This window comes from Mobula birostris, chromosome 14 (assembly GCF_030028105.1).
Source record: "Mobula birostris isolate sMobBir1 chromosome 14, sMobBir1.hap1, whole genome shotgun sequence".
NCBI classification, from domain to species: Eukaryota; Metazoa; Chordata; class Chondrichthyes; order Myliobatiformes; family Myliobatidae; genus Mobula; species Mobula birostris.
The window spans coordinates 35,585,652-35,605,278 of NC_092383.1; the positions used below are offsets into that span (position 1 = coordinate 35,585,652).

Below are 19,627 nucleotides of genomic sequence, written 5' to 3' on the forward strand. Positions count from 1 at the left end.
AATAAGAGGAAAAGAATGCATCTTTGGCAGTTTGGGAAGGGAAGAGCATGGCAGTCTTTTGCACTTTAATGTTTTGTTATATGCACTTTAATTACATGTTTTATTTTTTCCTGATTTCAAATTTATTGTAGTTACAGTATCCTGTTTATTGGGACCTCCTTGAATTTTGCGATGGATTCAGGAAACTTTTAGATCACCTGCAGCTGGATAAGGTCAGTGTATGACTACCAGGATCTGTCACAACATATAGTTTTATATTTGATGGAAATATTGATGGTTCGAACTAGGAAATTGCAGTGCATTGAAAACAATTTGACAACAAATTGTAGCAGTTGTTTATACAAAGGAAGAATGTGAGACAGTACAATATATTTGAACAATTAGCAAGTAGGTAAATAGCTGACAATTGAGTTGCAGTGTATATATTTTCAGAGTACAGGGATATTGCAGAGTGTAAGAATAATGATTAAAATCTAATTTACTTTAATCTGTGCAATTGAGTGGATTTGTACAGACTAAAGAATTCAATGGAGAGTGGCAAATTGGTTCAAAAACTAGCTCAGTGGCAGGAAGCAGAGGTGATGATGGACAAATAGTCTTCCCTTTGCAAAACGGTTTCCAGTAGAATTTCACAAGAATCAGGCCTCTTTTGCTGTATATGCTAATGATTCAGACTTGGAAGTGGAAGGCATGATTAAAAACAGTTTGGAGATGATGCAAATGTTGAGCTTTTTGCTGGTAGGAAGGAGGATAGATTCTGACTGAAGGAGGATACAGAAAGTCAGATGAGCAAAAGCAGCAAATAAAATAGTTCAAGGAAGTATCAGGTATGATATTTGGACAGTGGAGCAAGGCAAGGACATGTATTATAAATGGATGAGTATTCAAAATGTATAGGAATGGAGGTCCTTACAGTGCATGCCCAAAGATCTTTAATGACAGCAAGATAGGTAAATATGGGTGGTTTAATAAAAATATATGTAGCTGAGGAACAGAAAATGAGAGTAGGGAATTTATTGTAGAATTGTTTGTAACTCTTGTTAGACCACAGCTTGCATGTTGTGTACAGTTTTGGTCACCATGTTAAGGGAAGGTGTGATTGCACTAGACCATGTTCAGAGGAGGTTTATGAGAATGTTGGTATAATTTGGTAAACTTTGACACTGAGGAAATGTTGGGAGCATTTTCTTTGTGAACAAAGGTGCTACTTCATTAGCCTATAAAGACCTTAGCAGGATTACATTAAATTTATTCCTAGTGAAGTCAGAAGTCTGGCAACGGTGTAACTGATAGAGGGATTAGAAGTAGAATGAAAGTACTCTCAGGATAGGCATTTAGAACTCACTGAGTAAAGTTAAAACAAATGTTCAGTAAGTCAGGCAGCATTTGAAGAGGCAGAAACAAATTAATGTTTTTGATCTGCAAGTCACTGACTTAACAGCAGTGGACGCAGAAGCCTGATAGCGTTTATAAAAGCTTGAATGCATAATTGAGTGACCATGACCTGTAAGATTATGGATTGTGCACTAAGTTGGGATCAGGCTGGATAGCTCGGTTTCAAGTGACGGCTTGAATAGGTGCCCCCAGTGGTTTAAATTTCTTAAAGTCACTAAAAGTTGTGGCTCACTTTAAGAGGACTATTTTACAATGAAAATACTAAGTACAGGGTTTTAGTTGCTAAAGGAATACAGTTGGGGAAAATAAATTTGGTAGGGAAAAAAAGCAACAAAATAGGATAGAAAAACAAAGAAGTTAGGAAACAAGCGAACAAGTCATTAAACATTATAGTGCCGATCAGTAACGCAGATAAAAATGTGAATGTACCTCTTGGATATATTCTTAGAGATGTCATTTGAACCTTCAGAGACTTGTTTGATCATACTTAGCGCACTGTGCACAACTCTGGTCTAATAAATGGATGTGCTAGCTATGAAGAGGGTGTGAAAAAGATTTGCCATTTGATATCACAACTGAAATGTTATACGGATCCAGAAAAGCTGACTTTTTCCTGAGAAGTAATTTGATAGATTTTTAAACTAGAGAAATTTTGATGACATGAAAAAAGTATTTCCACTCATGGAGAAATGGAACTATAAAAATAAAATCCATTATGGATTCAAGAAGAAGAAGAAATGTTCAACCATGACATGAATCAATGAATAGAATTAATATGCATAAAAGAGGAAGCTAGATAACTCGAAAGAAGTTGAAGAGTTTGCTAATTGTTTTAGAGAAGGATGGTAGGAGAAAGCACTTATAACATCAGTAGAACAGATGAACACCAGAACAGACCTGATGAGTTAATGGCCATGACATAAAATCTATTTAATAAAATGAAATTCTTTTGAAATGACAGGTTTTTGAATTTACCAGAGATTTTCAATTGCATAATAGCCAGAACTCCTGGATAAACTAACACTAGTCAAATCTCACTTACGTAGGTTCACATTTTTGGTGCTTCCTTGGGAGGATTTTTGGCACAGAAATTTGCGGAATATGCCCACAAATCACCCAGAGTTCATTCCCTTATCTTGTGTAATTCATTCAGTGACACATCTATCTTCAATCAGTCTTGGACTGCCAATAGGTAAGATGTTGAAAGAACGATGTTTCATTATTAATGTACAATTGTTTATTCTTAATCATCTAAAGGAACCCATTTGAATTTGATGGGATTGTAGAACCTTGAATTTTTGTTATTTTTCCCTCTTACTCCAATATACCCTCTGAGTCTACACGTTTTAGTAAATGTTACAACCCAAAAGAAAGCAAATGCGTAATTGTAATTAATTTACGAGAACTTGTTAAATGATTAAAAGTCAGTCATGTATTAAAACTCCTCATGTCCATGCACCTAAATCATAGGTCTTTCTATTAGCAGGTATATACCAAACTTATGTTGACCTTGTCACGGTCTTGAATTGTATGTTTCCTGTCTGGATCAGTTCGTAGACCAAAGATATTGTGTGGTCTGCTTGTAGCTTTGTCTGTAGTGAAGCCCAATTTCACTGTTTTGGCTCTCTAGCAGCTGATTTGAGTACGAAGTTAGTTTAGGACATTCCACTTGCACTGTTATCTTTTAAGAAATACTCTTAATACCATTGCTGACTCCATAGCCAAAGTCTGCCACGGTTGTCGGGAGCTGGTCTGAACTGGTGTAATGGATATCTAACTGCCATGTATTTACAGTTTCCATCTCTAGAAGTGTGGTGGTATTACTTTAGCAAGGGTAGATAAGCTGGTGAAATTCATTTGCCTTTAATGATTTTGGAGCTAGCATTCAGAACAAAATCAAATTTTTGTTTTGCATAGTTAGAATGTTCCCTTTTTAGGGTGCATATGTTACCTGAGTAATGTGGAGGTTGTGTGGGAGGTTTCATTGTCGATGGAAGTGACCAGTCAGTCTGGCTGGTGCAGCTGTAATGAAGTGCCCACTCTGGATGTAGTCCTTGCCCCACAGGTCATTGTTATGGATATTGTCATGTCTTTGGGTGCCTTGTTTGGTCTCACTAATGTCAAGGAATAGTTGTCAGTGCATCTTATTGGAGTATATTGCACATTGCAATGATTTTTCACTCAAAGTAATGCAAAAACAAAGTTTCTCCAAAGGTGCTTGGATTAGATAGACCAAAGCAAGATGGCAGCTTGCAAAACTTCTAAATATACTTCTTTTGAACTACTTTCACTGCAGTCTGCAGCCTGTAATTTCCCTTTAAGTAACATACATTTGAACTGTTCAACAAGCTAGCGATTTTACGATCTTCTGAAGGACTCTGCAGACGTGACTCTCAGGCCTGCTTTAAGTAGATGAGGGTACATCATCACCGCTGAAAGAGGAGGAGTAGGGGAGGACTGCAAGCCCGGCTAATACGAAGAGTAATGAAACTTCCTCTTCACAGCATCATGTTGGCAAATTTACAGTCACTGGAGAACGAGACTGAACAAGATTGCTTGGGAAATGAGGAATTGCTGCGTTCTCTGTTTCACGGAGATATTGCACACTCCAGACATGCCAGGTACATCAGTGAGGCCCGAGAGCTTCTTGATTCACAGAATGAACCAAACTGCTGATTCAAAGAAAGCAAAAGGTGGGAGCTGTTTCATGATCAACTTTGTGGTGCTGAGACACAGAGGTCTTGTCTCACTTTTGTTCACCTGACTTGGATCATCTAATGATTAAATGCTGACCATTCTACTTACCAAGGGAGTTCTCCACACCACCTCCCTCCCCCCCCCCGCCCCCATGATCTTGTCTGTAGTTTACATACCACCAAAAGCTGATGTTAAGCAGGCACTTGATGTATTGAGTTCCGCCATTAGCAAACAAGAAACTGCCTATCCCAGTGCCTTTCGAATCATTTTTAGGGACTTCAGTCAGGCTTGTTTAAAGAAATCTCTGTCCGATTATCAACAACAGGGATCCGAACACACTTGATCACTGCTATACAATGATTAGGAATGCCTACCATTCTATGCTTAGAGTGCGTTTTGGGAAATCTGATCACTTGACTGTCCTCCTACTTGCATACAGGCAGAGACTATAGAGAAAGGCTTGATAGATAAGGACAACAAAGAGATGGTCATGGGAGGCAGGGGAGTGACCACAGGACAGCTTCAAATTGATGGACTGGACTCTATTCAAGGACTCATCAGAGGATCTGAACCAATACACCATGGTTGTTGCAGACTTTATAAAACAAAACAGTTGTAGACCAGTGTGTCCCCACAATATCATTCAGTCTTTCCCCAGCCAGAAGCCTTGGATGAACCAAGAGATCCACAATCTACTGAGGGCAGGATCAGTTACATTCAGATTTGGCGACCAAGTCAAATACAAGAGGTCCAGGTACGATCTCCAGAAAACCATCTCATGTGCTAAGTGGCAATTCTGAACTGACTTTGAATCACTGAAGGATACTTGATAGCTGTGGTAGGGCTTAGTTTACAAAGTGAGACCAAGCGACATGGGTGAGAGAGGTGAGGCATAGTTGAGGCATTGGGCTTCTAGATGAGGTCAATGCTTTTATGCTCACTTTGATCATCAAAACATGAGGATACCCTCAAACTCCCACAGTCCCAATGACCCTGTGATTTCAGTCTGAGGCTGACATGAGAGCATCCTTCATAAGAGTGAACACACAGAAAGTGTCAGCCCAGATGGGATACCTGGCTGAGTACTAATTACCAATGCTGATCAACTAGCTGAAGTGTTCACCAGTATCTTGAACCTCTCGTTTTGGCAGTGTAATGTACCCACCTGCTTCAAGCAGGTTTCATACTGGTGCCTAAGAGGAGCGTGGTAGCCTGCCGCAATGATTGTTGTCCAGTAGCATTTCCATCCACTGTGATGAAGTGCTTTGAGAGGTTGACGATGAAACATATTAACTCATGCCTGAGAAGTGGCTTCAGATGCCATTTCATTGGCTCTTCACTCAAATCAGGAAAATCTGAACAGCAAAGATGCATTAGCAGGACTACAGCTTGGTATTCAATACAATCATCCCTTCCAGAATAATCAGTAAGCTTCAAAAACTTGTTGTCAACACCTCCTTTTGCAACTAGATCCTCAATTTCCTCACTTGAAGGCACTAATCAGTTCGGATTGGCAGCAACGTCTCCATAATGTCCATTAGCACAGGTGCACCACCAGACTGTGTGGTTAGCCCTCTACTGCTCGCTTTATGCATATGACTGTGAAGCTAAGCACAGCACTAGTGCCATATTCAAGTTTGCTGATGACAGCCCTGTCATTGGCCGAATCAAAGGTGGTGGCAAATCAGCATATAGGAGGGGGTTTGTAAATCTGGTTGAATGGTGTCATAACAGCCTCTTACTCAATGTCAGCAAGACCAGGGGCTGATAATAACTTCTGGTGGAGGAAGTTGGTGGTCCGTGAGCCAGTTTTTATCGGGGAATCAGAGATGGAGAGGGTCAGCATCTTTAAATTCCTTGATGTTATCATTTCAGAAGATTTCTTCTGGGCTCAGCACCTAAGTGTCATTACAAAGAAAGCACAGCAGCACCTCTTCTCTTAGAAGTTTGACATAATTCGGCATGTTATCTAAACTTTAGCAAACTTCTATAGATGTGTAGTGAAGAGTACATTGATTGTCTGGTATGGAAAAACTAATGCGCTTGAATGGAAAAGCCTACAAAAAGTAGTGGATATGGCTTGGTCTGTCACGGGTAAAGCCCTCCCCAAGTTGAGCACATCTACATTGATGAGAACCCCCCCACCCGGGTCTTGCTGTCTCTTGCTGCTGCCATCAGGAAGAAGGTACAGGAGCCTCAGGACCCACACCACCAAGTTCAAGAACAGTTATTACCCCTCAGTCATCAGGCTCTTAAATCAAGGAGGTTTTCCATTGATTTCACTCCACTTGCCCCGTCACTGAACTGTTCCCACAACCTGTGGATTCACTCTTCATCCCATTTTCTCGATATTTATTGCTTATTTATTATTATTATTTCTTTTCTTCCATTATTTGCAATTTGTTGTCTTTTGCACATTGGTTGTTTATCCATCCTTTTGGGGGCAGTCTCATTTATTCTATTGTGTTTCTACTATTTACTGTGAATGCCCAGAAGAGATTGAATCTCAGGGTTATATATGATGACATATGTACTTTGATAATAAATTTACTCTGAACTTTGAACATTGACAAACACTGGGAATCTTTTGACTGCCAATCCTACTGTCACCATCCACCGAGCTTGTATTTCGAAGATCACCCCCAAGTTGTTTTTTTTTTTGTTTAGTGCACGTCCATACGTACGGATAACCACATAATGTGATACTGTTACTGTACAACTTCTGAAAATATAGAGCTACTTGGATTGCATTTAACTGTGTTGGTAGTCTATCACCTTGTTGAAACCTGGATATTTACATGCTGGCAGTTGAGTAGTTGGGCAGTGACACAGTTGTTATTTTTTCCAATATGAATTTTAAATCTGATTCTGCGATGAGCTTTCCTCTAAAGTCACTACACCTTTTGAGATATCTGGTAGTAAATGCAAAGTACACATAACTCTGGAATCATTCATTATCACTGCATACTAGGTCAGACAGCACTTGAGAAAGAAAGGTGATGTTTCAGGTCCGAGTCCCTTCATTAGAACTTTTAACATGTCAATTCCTGTTCTCCACAGACGTTTCCCATTCTACTGAGTATTTCTAATATCTTGTGACTAGTTTTTAAATTTCCAGCATTTGTAGCTTTTTGATTTTCATTTTGGTTGAACATTGAACCAAAGTTGAAGAGTTCCAGCAAAGGAACGGGCCATTTGGCCCACTAGCTGCACTGTCCATAATGCCAATATAACCAATCCCATCTGCCTACATTTGGTGCATATCACTCTCTCCTTGCTTGTTCACGTGTCTGTCTAAATACCTCGAGTATTACTTCTACCATCTCCCAGGCACCTAACACTTTCTGTATGTAAACAAAGTACATCTTGTACATTTTTTCCCCTCTCACTTTAAACCTATGCCTTCTGGTGTTTGACATTTCTGCCCTGTTGAAAAATACTCAAACCATCTACCCTATTGATGCCTCTCGTAATGTTATATACTTGTATCAGATTGCCCCTCAGCATCTGATGTTCCAGAGGAAACCATTCCTATTTGTCTAATGTTGTCTTATAGTTAATACCCTCTAATACAAGTGACATCCTGGTGAACTTCTGCACCTTCACCAAAGTCTCCACATCCTTCCTATAATGTGATCAGAACTGCACACAGTACTCCACATGCAGCCTATCCAAATTTTTATACTGCTGCAACATAACTTGCCAACTTTTATACCTGGTAACCTGACCATTGAAGTATATGTCTTTTATCACCCTATCCATTTGCATTGCCACTGTTATGATGCAATAGACTTGCACCCAAGATCCTTCTGTACTTTGATGTTCCTAAAGGTCTTACCATTTTACTTTCATCTTGTATCTGACCACTTAAAATTGAGCTCTTTCTAAGCCTAATATGTTCATTCTAAGCCCTCTAATATTTTTGTCTTGATCAAATTGTAAGCATCTTCTGTTTTTGAAATGTTATTTCAACAATTCAGCATGCAAATAAATTGAGGCTGACATATCTCGCCTTGCACTGATTCTTTCCAAGTTAAAGTAGATGACGAAGGTAGAAAAAGGGATGAGGTTCTGTGGGCAAAAGTTATGGCATTAGGAAAAAGGTTAAAAAGTAGGACTTCAAAGGATTGTTCTGTGCCAAGTGCTAACAAGTATAAAAATTAGTGTAAAGCCTATAAATATGTGGCTGGAGCGTTGGTGCAGGAAGGAAGGATTTAGTTTTGCAAGGCATTGTGACCATTTCTGGGGCAGTAGGCATAGGACAATACAAATTGGACAACTTGTACTTTAGGGCCTGGAATAAATCCATATGGGTAGTTGAGGGGAGTTGCTGTTACCATTGGGAAGATCTTAACAAGCTTGGCAGAGCGTGGAAACCTTGAAATCAATTCCAGAAGAAGGAAAACAAAATAGTTCAATTGTTCCATTTAATATCTGAGAATATATACAATATGCAATCTGAAATTCTTACTTTCTGCAGACATCCTCAAAGTAGAACAAAAACCCCTAAAGACTGAATGACAGAAAATGTGTAAGAGCGCCGAAGCCTCTTGGTCCCCTCCCATGCACAAGCAGCTTCAAACCTCCCCCCTCTCACCCCCCCATTTATTCTAGCATAAAGCATCAATATTCCCACCACCCGCCATGCAAGCAAAAGCAAAGCTCCCAAAGAGAGACGATGGTCTGCAATACACAACTAGCTGTTTACTCCAACATTTCAACATCCCACAGGCTCTCTCTCACTAACAAGGGAGAGACAGATATCGCTCCTTCCACAGTGAGAGGAGAGACAACAGTCGCTATTTCGATGTTACAGTCGGTCTGAAGCGTTGCTTTTTTTATTTTGAGTTCCCTGACTCAAAACTCAGCAAATTGATTATCAAGTGCAGAGCCCTCCAAAAGCCACTCTCATTGTCTTTGATGTTCTGGGTCCCACTGGCGTTCAGTATGCGACCCCGGTGAGAATTTGGAGGTGCCTGACTTAAGGCCAAACCTGGACATGCCGAAGCATGGTCGATCAGCGAACTCGAACTTCATACTGTTGTGCAGAACCACAGTCCTTGAATGCTGCTGTAGATCAAAGGTCCCGATAGGACCCTCAGCAACCTTGAAAAGGAAAATAGAGACATTAGAATAGGAAGAATTTAACTGTTTTGCTGATGAGCTGGGAGAAGTCGCCCTCTGGCGACATCCTTAGCTCCGCTAAAGAGATGAAAATTAAAGAGCATAAGTAAATGATACAAACAAAGGTTATCAGTAAATAGAGCCCCAGTATGGAAAAATACTTTAAAGTGGCAAATTGAAGTTGATAAATCACATTCACACAAGGTGAATAAATTAATGACACATGGGTATGATCTTATTACTAAATCATTACTATATTTACAATGAGCAATGCTGACAGTTGAATATGCAAACATATTTAACATTAGGAAGGCTTGGCAAGAAGAATAGGAGATGTCTTAATGCAATTAGTAACAGATTTGTGCAGTAGCAGGACATGATCTTGGCTTGAAAGATCACAATGTAGAACTAGAATCAATTTGCATTGAGCTAAAATAAAGCCAAGTGGAAAAATCATAGATCACCAAATAATAGTTGTAATATTATTAATATTAACAGAGAAATGGAGGTCATTTAAAGGTGAAATTTTGAGGGTTCAGAATCTTTATGTTCCTGTTAGGTTGAAAGGAAAGGTTAAAAGTTTGAGAGAGCCATGGTTTTCAAGAGATATTAGAAACTTGGTTCAGAAAAAGAGAGAGGTCTTCAATAAATATAGGCAGCTTGGAGTTAATGAGGTGCTCGAGGAATATAAAGAATGTAAAAAGAATCTTAAGAAAGAAATTAGAAAAGCTAAAAGAAGATACGAGTAAGGTGAAAATAAATCCAAAGGGTTTCTACAGTTATGTTCGTGGCAAAAGGATAGTGAGGGATAAAATTGGCCCCTTGGAGAATCAGAGTGGACGGCTATATGCGGAGCCAAAAGAGATGGGGGAGATTTTGAACAATTTCTTTTCTTCGGTATTCACTAAGGAGAAGGATATTGAATTGTGTAAGGTAAAGGAAACAAGTAGGGTAGTTATGGAAAGTATGACAATTAAAGAAGAGGAAGTACTGACACTTTTAAGGGATATAAAAGTGGATAAGTCTCCAGGTCCGGACAAGATATTCCCAAGGACTTTGAGGGAAGTTAGTGTAGAAATAACAGGGGCTCTGACAGAAATATTTCAAATGTCATTAGAAATGGGAATGGTGCCAGAGGATTGGCATATTGCTCATGTGGTTCCATGTTTAAAAAGGGTTCTAAGAGTAAACCTGACAATTATCGGCCTGTGAGTTTGACGTCAGTGGTGGGTAAATTGATGGAAAGTATTCTTAGAGATGGTATATATAGTTTTCTGGATAGACAGGGTCTGATTAGGAACAGTCAACATGGATTTGTGCGTGGAAGGTCATGTTTGGCAAATCTTATTGAATTTTTTGATGAGGTTACTAAGAAAGTTGACGAGGGTAAAACGGTGGATGTTGTCTATATGGACTTCAGTAAGGCCTTTGACAAGGTTCCACACGGAAGGTTAGTTAGGAAGGTTCAATCGTTAGGTATTAATATGGAAGTAGTAAAATGGATTCAGCAGTGGCTAGATGGAAGACGCCAGAGAGTAGTGGTGGATAACTGTGTGTCAGATTGGAGGACGGTGTGTAGCGGTGTGCTCAAGGATCTGTACTGGGTCCAATGTTGTTTGTAATATATATTAATGATCTGGATGATGGGGTGGTAAATTGGATTAGTAAGTATGCAGATGATACTAAGATAGGTGGCGTTGTGGATGATGAGGTAGGTTTTCAAAACTTGCAGAGCTAGAAGAGTGGGCTGAAAGATGGCAGATGGAGTTTAATGCTGAAAAATGTGAGGTGCTACATTTTGGTAGAACTAATCAAAATAGGACATACATGGTAAATGGTAGGGCATTGAAGAATACTTTAGAACAGAGGGATCTAGGAATAATGGTGCATAGTTCACTGAAGATGGAATCTCATGTGGATAGGGTGGTGAAGAAAGATTTTGGTTTGCTGGCATTTATTAATCAGAGCATAGAGTATAGGAGTTGGGATGTAATGTTGAATTTCTATGAGGCTTTGGTAAGGCCAAATCTGGAGTATTGTGTACAGTTCTGGTCACCGAATTAAAGGAAGGATGCCAATAAAATTGAGAGAGCACAGAGGAGATTTACTAAAATGTTGCCTGAGTTTCATCTAAGTTACAGAGAAAGGTTGAACAAGTGAGGTCTTTATTCTTTGGAGCGTAGAAGGTTGAGGGGAGACTTGTTTAAGATTATGTGGGGGATTGATAGAGTTGACGTGGTTAGACTTTTTCCATTGAGGGTGGGGAAGATTCAAACAAGACGGCATGGGTTGAGAATTAGAGGACAAAAGTTTAGGGGTAACATGAGGGGGAACTTCTTTACTCAGAGAGTGGTAGCTGTGTGGAATGAGCTTCCAGCAGAAGTGGTTGAGGCAGGTTCTATGTTGTCATTTAAAGTTAAATTGGATAGATATATGGACAGGAAAGGACTGAGTGCAGGTCGGTGGGAATAGAATAGGGTAAGAGTTCAGCACAGACTAGGGCTGAGATGGCCTGTTTCCGCGCTGTAATTGTTATATGGTTATATGGTTAATATTAGACCTGACAGAGCATAATACAGTAACCATGGCAACTTTCTGGGCAAATCAGTTTTGCATTGAATAGATGGAGTATCAATTTATAGAAGGTATATGTGATGGTTTATAGAACAATCTATAAAGGAAAGTTAGAAGTCCTGTTGGGCAGTGAGAAAGGGTTAAATTGATGATCTTGTTGTGCGAGTACTTCAGAGATGAATGATTCATGGTGGCTGGAAAGTGAAGTACTTCAGTTTGCAACTACGGTCCTAGATCTAAACAATGGAAACTATGAAGGTATGAGGCATAAGATGGCTTTTATAGATTAGGCATGGCAGTGGACAGACAATAATTAACATTAAGGAGTGAGTGCAGTAACTGACAGTTAAGTGTTCCTACTTAATGTAATAATTGAAGACTGAAAATCAATCCATGGTCAACAAATAGGTCAAGAATAGGATTAGATCTAAAGAGGAGTCAGTTATAGTTGTCAGAATGTAGCAAGCTTGAAGATTAGGAGTATTTTGGAATTTCGCAAGAAAGGACAGATTTAATTAAATTTATAACATGCAATGAACTAAAAATTGGACTTCAGAAGCTGCCACAAGTAGGTAAAAATGAAAATATAATTTGAGACTAGAAATAGGAGAATTTATAATGCAGTGCAAAAATTGTAGAGCAATTAACCATACTCACTAGTTACTCCTTTGCTGAAAAATATCACAAATAAGAAATCAGCTAGGGATGCATGAATCTAATGAAATGTAAGAGTTAAAGGAAAATAGTAATAGTAAAATAAAGTGCTGAAAACATTAATAGGGCTGAAAGCTGATAAATTCCCAGAACCTGATCATCCGTATCCCAGGGCAGTGAGTGAGGTTGTCTTGGAAATTGTGAGGTATTGGTTTTTCAAGGGTTTCAAAGGTACATTTGATGTCAGAGAGATGTATACAATATACATCCTGAAATGCTCTAACTTCGCAACCATCCACAAAAACAGAGTGCCCCCAAAGAATGAATAACAGTTAAATGTTAGAACCCCAAAGCCCCCCCGCTCCCCCCCACACATAAGTGGCAACAAGCACCGATCCCTCCCTCCCTCCCCCCACCAGCAAAACAAAATTCTTAAATTCTATGTATTATGGGATCGTTCCTGACAGAGACTCATAATAAAAGGAGAAGGCGGCCATTGGGCTACAGACCAGCCTAACGTCTATAGTAGAATGTTGGGTTGTGTGCAGTTTAGAGAGAAACCAGCAGGGGGTGGTGTTTCATTCATCTGCTGTCCTGTCCTGAATGGTAAATGTCCCAGTTTAGGAGGTGCTATTGGTGTATTATGTGCTGCCAATGTGAGCTAGTGGAGGAGGGGATTAATGCTTTGGGTGGAGGATGGGATGCCAATCAATATACCAGTTCCTTTTGAAGGTTATTACTTTATATTTATCCAGCAGAATTAAAGGTGACTATGCCAAACTTTACCAACCTCAAGTATTTTTCCCTCTAGTTATCTTACCAATCTTAAATGTCTGACGTGTGATTGTTGACCCATTAGCCAGCATTCCCCTTCCCTCACTTCATTATTTTAAGTACTTCTATGAAATCCTTTTCCTTCTTTCTCTGCTGTAACAGGAATGACCTCAGTTAAGAATCAGGGAGTTGTTATTTGTATGAATAGACCATTCCATCCATTTGTTCAACCCTTTGGTTGCAAAATAGTAAAGAACTGGTGATGTTAAGTGGAGGAAAGAGGATAAAGGGAAGAGAAGCTAGGAAACTACAGGTCAGTTTGACTAAAAGGAAATTTGCCAATCCTAATACAGCATCCTATCAATCCCATTCCCCTGTTCCTTCCCTGTAGCTCTGCAAGTTATTCTCTTGTGTTCATACAGTTTTCTTTTAGTAAAACTGATCTTAATTTCACCACTGTTCAGGCCAGTGCATTCCAAATTATTGCCAATTCTTCAATAAAATGAGGTTATGTTTTGGTTAAAAAAAAGTTATATAGATGCGTCCCTAGTTTTTGAACCATCTTTCCTCTAATCTCTCATTCCTAAATGGTTGTACAGCAGTTGGAGCTGTTGCCTCACAATTCCAGAGACCTAGGCTCAATCCTTAACTTGGGTGCTGTCTGCGCAGAGGTTGCATGTTCTCTGTTACGTGGTGGTAAGTTAATAGTCCACTGTAAATTATCCTCTAGTGTACATTAATGACACTAAAAATCAAAGTCGCAGAGATACAAGGAAATGGACAGAATGAGTCTCACGAATTGCTCACCTGGGATGAACCTGATGGGCTAAATGGCCACCTTTGGCGTTAACACGATATGATGAACCTGTCCTCAAGAGCATTCATCTCCATGCTAAAATATGATGGTCACAATCTGAACTATTATTTTGTATAGATTGAGCCCAGCTTCCTGGCTTTGTATTCTACTTTTATTGAAAGTTCAACGTACTTTGCTAACGGGTTTATTAACAATGTTTTGTTTCCACTCTGTTTGCCATTGTCCCTTGAAATGCAGCAGTATGTAATAGGCTGCTGTGTGAATTCAGTTTTTTTTTATCTCATTGATCTCTTGTGGAAATCCAGATTTAATCTAAGATATTGAGTTAGATATGGCCCTCGTGGCTACGGGGGTCAGGGGGTATGGAGGGAAGGCTGGGGCGGGGTTCTGAGTTGGATGATCAGCCATGATCATAATAAATGGCGGTGCAGGCTCGAAGGGCCAAATGGCCTACTCCTGCACCTATTTTCTATGTTTCTATATCCCAGTGGGAATTAAAAATTGATGCAAACTGGAAAAAGAATCAGATTACCTGAATATCAGAAGATTCAAAACAACATGTACTGCAAAATCGAAATATTCATACTGTCTTCCTTATAACAAACCCACATGATGTATGAAACTGATAGGCCTACTTATGGCATCACTATTGGGTGAGTAGAACTGAGGGTTAAGTGTACTGTTTCTAAGGGTATTAGCGGGGGAGTATAGCACTAGAAGAAAGTATTGATCTTTTATCCTTCTCTCCATCTTTCGTAATCAGATGCAGTATAGTCTTTCTTTTAGATTTGTTTCCTCGAATTCTGTTAAAAAACTAAATGATGATACACTGGGTAGATTTGACTAAATCTGTATAGTAAAAATATAGTGTTAAATTTTAAGACTATTGGCTTTTTGGTGGAAAGTTTTTGAATCATGTACCTTGTTTCATTCCAGGGTGGTAGAGGAGATGACTAAAGTTTTCTGTATGTATTTTGAAATGCAGCAAGTTATCTTAAGGTTACACTAAAAATAGCGTACCAGTTAAACTAACAGATAACAAGAAACTAATTGGATTTGTGTTAATGGAAGTTGATAGTTTACCTTGAATGCAAAGATACAAAAGAAGCAAAGATATATGGGTAGAAGCTGTTCCTAAAATGTTGTTTTCAGGCTCCTGTAACACTCCCTTGATGGTAGCAATGAGAAGAGGGTATGTCCTGGGTTATGGAGGTCCTTAAGGATGGATGCAGCCTTTTTGAGGCATCACTTTTTGAAAATGTTCTTCAAACTGGAGAGGCTAGTGTCTATGATGGAGCTGATCGAGTTCAGAACTTTCTGCAGCTTTTTACCCTGTTTAGGGGCCCTTTGATACCAGACGATGATGTAACCTGTTAGAATGCTCTCCATGGTTCATCTGTATAAACTTGATGACATACTAAGTCCCCTCAAACCCCCTTTGGAAAAAAGCCACTGTCGTGCTTTCTTTGTAATTGCATAAATATGTCAGGCACAGGATAAATCCTCAGAGATGTTGACACCCAGTAACTTGGAAACTGCTCACCTATTCCACTGTGATCCCTCAAGAAGGACTAGTGTGTGCTCGTTCGACTTCCCTTCCTGAAGTTCACAGTCAGTTTTCTGGTCTTATTGACATTGAGTGCAAGGTGGTTGATAGACCAATCAGCTGCTCGATCTCACCCTGGTATGCCTCCTTGTCACCATCTGAAATTCTGCCAACAATAGTTGTGGCATCCACAAATTTATAAGTAGCATTTGAGCTGTCTTTAGCCACACTGTTGCAGGTGTAAAGAGAGTAGAGCAGTGAGCTAAGCCTGCATTCTTGAGGTGTGCCAGAGTTGATTGTCAGCAAGGAGGAGATGTTATTTCTGATCCACGCTGACTGTGGCTTCCCGATGGCAATGTCAAGGATCCAGCTGCAGAGGCCCAGGTTTTTAAACTTGTTCATTGGTACTGAGGGTATGATGGTGCTGAACGCTGAGCTATAAGCAATAAACAGCAGCCTGTTGTCAGTATTGCTAACTTTCACATGATTCAAGGTCAAATGGAGAGCCAGTGAGATTGCATCCACTTTTGATCTATTGTGGCAATAGGGAAATTGCAGTAGTCCTGGTCTTTGCTTAGGCAGGAGTTAATTCTGGCCATCACCAACCTCCCAAAGCACTCACCACAGTAGATGTGAGAGCAAGTGGGCAGTAGTCATTGAGGCAGCTCACCTTGCTCTTGGGCACTGGTATGATTGTCACCCTTTTGAAACAGGTGGGAACCACGGACTATAGCAGTGAGAGATTGAAGATGTCCTCGAACACACCCGCCAGTTGGATGGCACATGTTTTCGGTGCCCTACCAGGTACACCATCAGGGCCTGATGGCTTGCAAAGGTTCACCCTCTTGAAAGATGTTCTGAAGTCAGTCAAAGACAGAGATCACAGGGTTACCAGATGCTGCAGGGATTCACACAGGTGTAGTTTTAAACTCTTTCAAAGTGTGCTATAAAAGGCTTTGAACTCATCTGGGAGTGAAATGTCACAGCCATTCACAACGTTAGGTTTTGTCTTGTAAGAAGTAATAACCTGCAAACCCTCCCAGACCTGATGTGCGTTCAATTCCATCTCTAATTTCAATCAGAATTGCTTCAATATTTCGCTCTTAATATGGTGCTCCGTAGGTCATATCTAGACTTCTTGTACAGTTCTGGATCACTGGAATTGAGTGCCTTAGATTTAGCCCTCAGCAGACTACGAATCTCCTGGTTCATCGATGGCTTTTGGTGAACAGAAATATGAATATATGGCATATTCTTAGGTCTTGATGAAGTCGGTGACAACTGTGGCATATTCATTCAGATTTGAAGATGACTCCCTGAATATTGTGCAATCCATCGGCTTAGAGCAGTTCTGTAAGCACTCCTCTGCCTATACTCCAGGAACAGAAGTACACCCAGGTGATTGGACTTTCCGAAGGCCATGCGTGGAATAGCATGGTAAGCATTCTTGATGGTGGTGTAAAAGTGGTCAAGACTGGCTTCTCTGCTTCCACTGCTGATAAATTGGTGGTAGTTGGTCAGAGACTTCAACCTGGCCTGGCTGAAATCTCCCTCAGTGATAGGGAAGGCATCAAGGTGTGCTGTTTCGTGATTGGTGATCATGATGCTCAGCAATTGATGTTGGCCAGGGGTGGAATGTACACTGCTACCAGGATGATGGTGGAAAACGCCCTCGGTAAATAAAGTGGACAACACTTGACTGCAATATGTTCCAGTTCAGGTGAGCAGGACTGAGACGGAACCGCTACGTCTGTGCACCACGATGAATTAATCATGAAGCATAATCCACCTTCACAACCTTTAAAAGACGCGTATAAATAACATTGGAACTGACTGCAATCGTCTTCAGTCCTTTGTGTGTGAAATAGTCGAAAATTGGTAGTGTTAAATAAGTGAAGGGTCAGTGTAAAACTGGGAAACTGAAGGTCAGTTAGGCCAACATAGTAACAGGAAGTCTGTAGCAATCATTAGGGACAAAATATACAGGAAAACACTGAGGACAGTTGACATATTTCTCTAAAATAAATAGTTTGTGATGTTTAAGTTCCTTGAGGTAATAATGGAGATTGATCAAGGAAGTAATAAGTGTTTTCTGGAAGGTATGGTATTTTGCAGATTGAATCTGTGAAGTTTGGTGGAGGAAAGTGGTGGTCCATGTGTGGAATTGTCTCAGTGAGAGAATTCAAATGATTGGTTAGCATGCCTGTTTCCCAGACTGGGCAGTATTAGGAGTGTTGCTAATTGTCAATTACATGCACAAGCTGTTATTGAACAACTTGTATGAGCCTTAGGAAATAACATGATAGAATTTGGATGTTACGCAAAATAGCAAAGTGGATGGTCTTCAGACCTGGGCATAAGTCTTGCGGGCATTAGAGAAGTATCTACATTTTGCAGAAAAATAGTATTCCCTGAATTAATGGAGTGTATGGAGCAGAAGTTCCTCTGTAACCAGTTACATATTATAAGTTAGAGGTGATTTGAAAGATATCTTCTTTACTAAGTAGATGAATAGAGTATAAAGACAAAGAAGTCATGCTTTAACTTTGGGACTTGGCTTCTATTCTAAGTACCATATCTGGATAATTAAAGACATCAGATAACAGGATGTTGCCGGAATGTTGCTAAGGATGAGCCACTTGGTTTATGAAGAGAGGCAGAGGCGTATGCAGAGATAATTCAAGCTTTTGGTTTGATACAGAATTGTTTTTTTAATCAAGAGAACCAATGACTAAGGTAATTAATTTAAAATCATTGCAATTTAGAGGGCTAATGAATTTTTGTTTTATTTGGTTGTCAGGATATGGAATGTTTTTGTAGTTCTGAAAATTGTTTCCACTAGGGATTTTTATAAGGAAAGTCAGCTGAAGGATGTTGAAGCTAAATTTTGTGAACAACAGTAAAAGATCAATATACAGGCAAAGCATTATATCATATTTGGCTCTTAATGTTTATTTTGTGAGTGTCATTAACTTGAGAAACCAATATTCCAGCACAGAAGTAGCAGAATGCTGACAGGCAGGAGGCAGCGAGTGGGAATAAAAGGGGCCTTTTCTGGTTGGCTGCCGGCGACTAGTGATGTTCCTCAGGGGTCAGCATTCGGACCACTGCTTTTCACATTGTTTGCCATTGACTTAGGTAATGGAATTGGCCGCTTTGTGGCAAAGTTTGCAGATGATATGAAGATAGGTGGAGGGGTAGGTAGTGCTGAGGAAGCAATGCGATTGCAGCAGGACTTGGACAGATTGAAAGAATGGGCAAAAAAGTGTCAGATGGAATACAGTGTTGGGAGATGTATGATAATGCATTTTGGTAAAAGGAACAATAGTGCAGACTATTATCTAATGGGGAGAAGATTCAAACATCAGAGGTGCAGAGGAACGGGGGTCCTCGTGCAAAACTCCCAGAAGGTTACTGTATAGGTCGAGTCTGTGGTAAAGAAGGCAAAGGCAAATGCAATATTGGCATTTATTTCAAGGGAATAGAATATAAAAGCAAGGAGATAACTCTGAGCCTTTTATAAAACATTAGTCAGGCAGTTTTGGGCACCATATCTCAGAAAGGATGTGTTGTCATTGGAGGGAGTCCAGAGGATGTTCAGAAGGATGATTCCAGGAATGAAGGGGTTAGCATATGAGGAGCATTTGGCAGCTTTGGGCCTGTACTCACTGGAACTTAGAAGAATATGGAGGGGGAATCTCATTGAAATCTAACGAATGTTGAAAGGCCTAGATGGGGTGGATGTGGAAAAGATGTTTCCTTTGGTGGGGGTATCCAGAACTAGAGGGCACAGCCTCAAAATTAAGGGGCGACCTTTTAGAACAGAGGTAAGGAATTTTTTTAGCCAGAGTAATAAATCTGTGGAATGCTCTGCCACAGACTGCGGTGGAGGCCAAGTCCATGGGTATATTTAAGGCAGAAGTTGATCTTTTCCTTATCGGTCAGGGCGTCAAAGGATTTGGCGAGAAGGTAGGGGTGTGGGGTTAAGTAGATCTACAATCAGCCATGATGGAATGGCAGAGCAGACTTGATGGGCTGAATGGCCT

At 40.0% G+C, this 19,627-nt stretch overlaps 1 protein-coding gene across 4 annotated transcripts in view; it reads left to right on the top strand.

Annotated features, from left to right (window-relative positions):
- The window catches only part of spg21 (SPG21 abhydrolase domain containing, maspardin), a 53,479-nt gene that overhangs the window by 17,460 nt on the left and 16,392 nt on the right, over window positions 1-19,627 (top strand). For 3 of the 4 annotated variants that reach the window (XM_072278355.1, XM_072278356.1, XM_072278357.1), the window contains exons 4-6: window positions 132-212; window positions 2,442-2,587; window positions 3,900-4,016. In XM_072278355.1, coding sequence (XP_072134456.1) covers window positions 132-212; window positions 2,442-2,587; window positions 3,900-4,016 — 344 coding nt within the window. The remainder of the gene's footprint in view (window positions 1-131; window positions 213-2,441; window positions 2,588-3,899; window positions 4,017-19,627) is intronic. The other variant, XM_072278358.1, reaches the window with a different exon arrangement.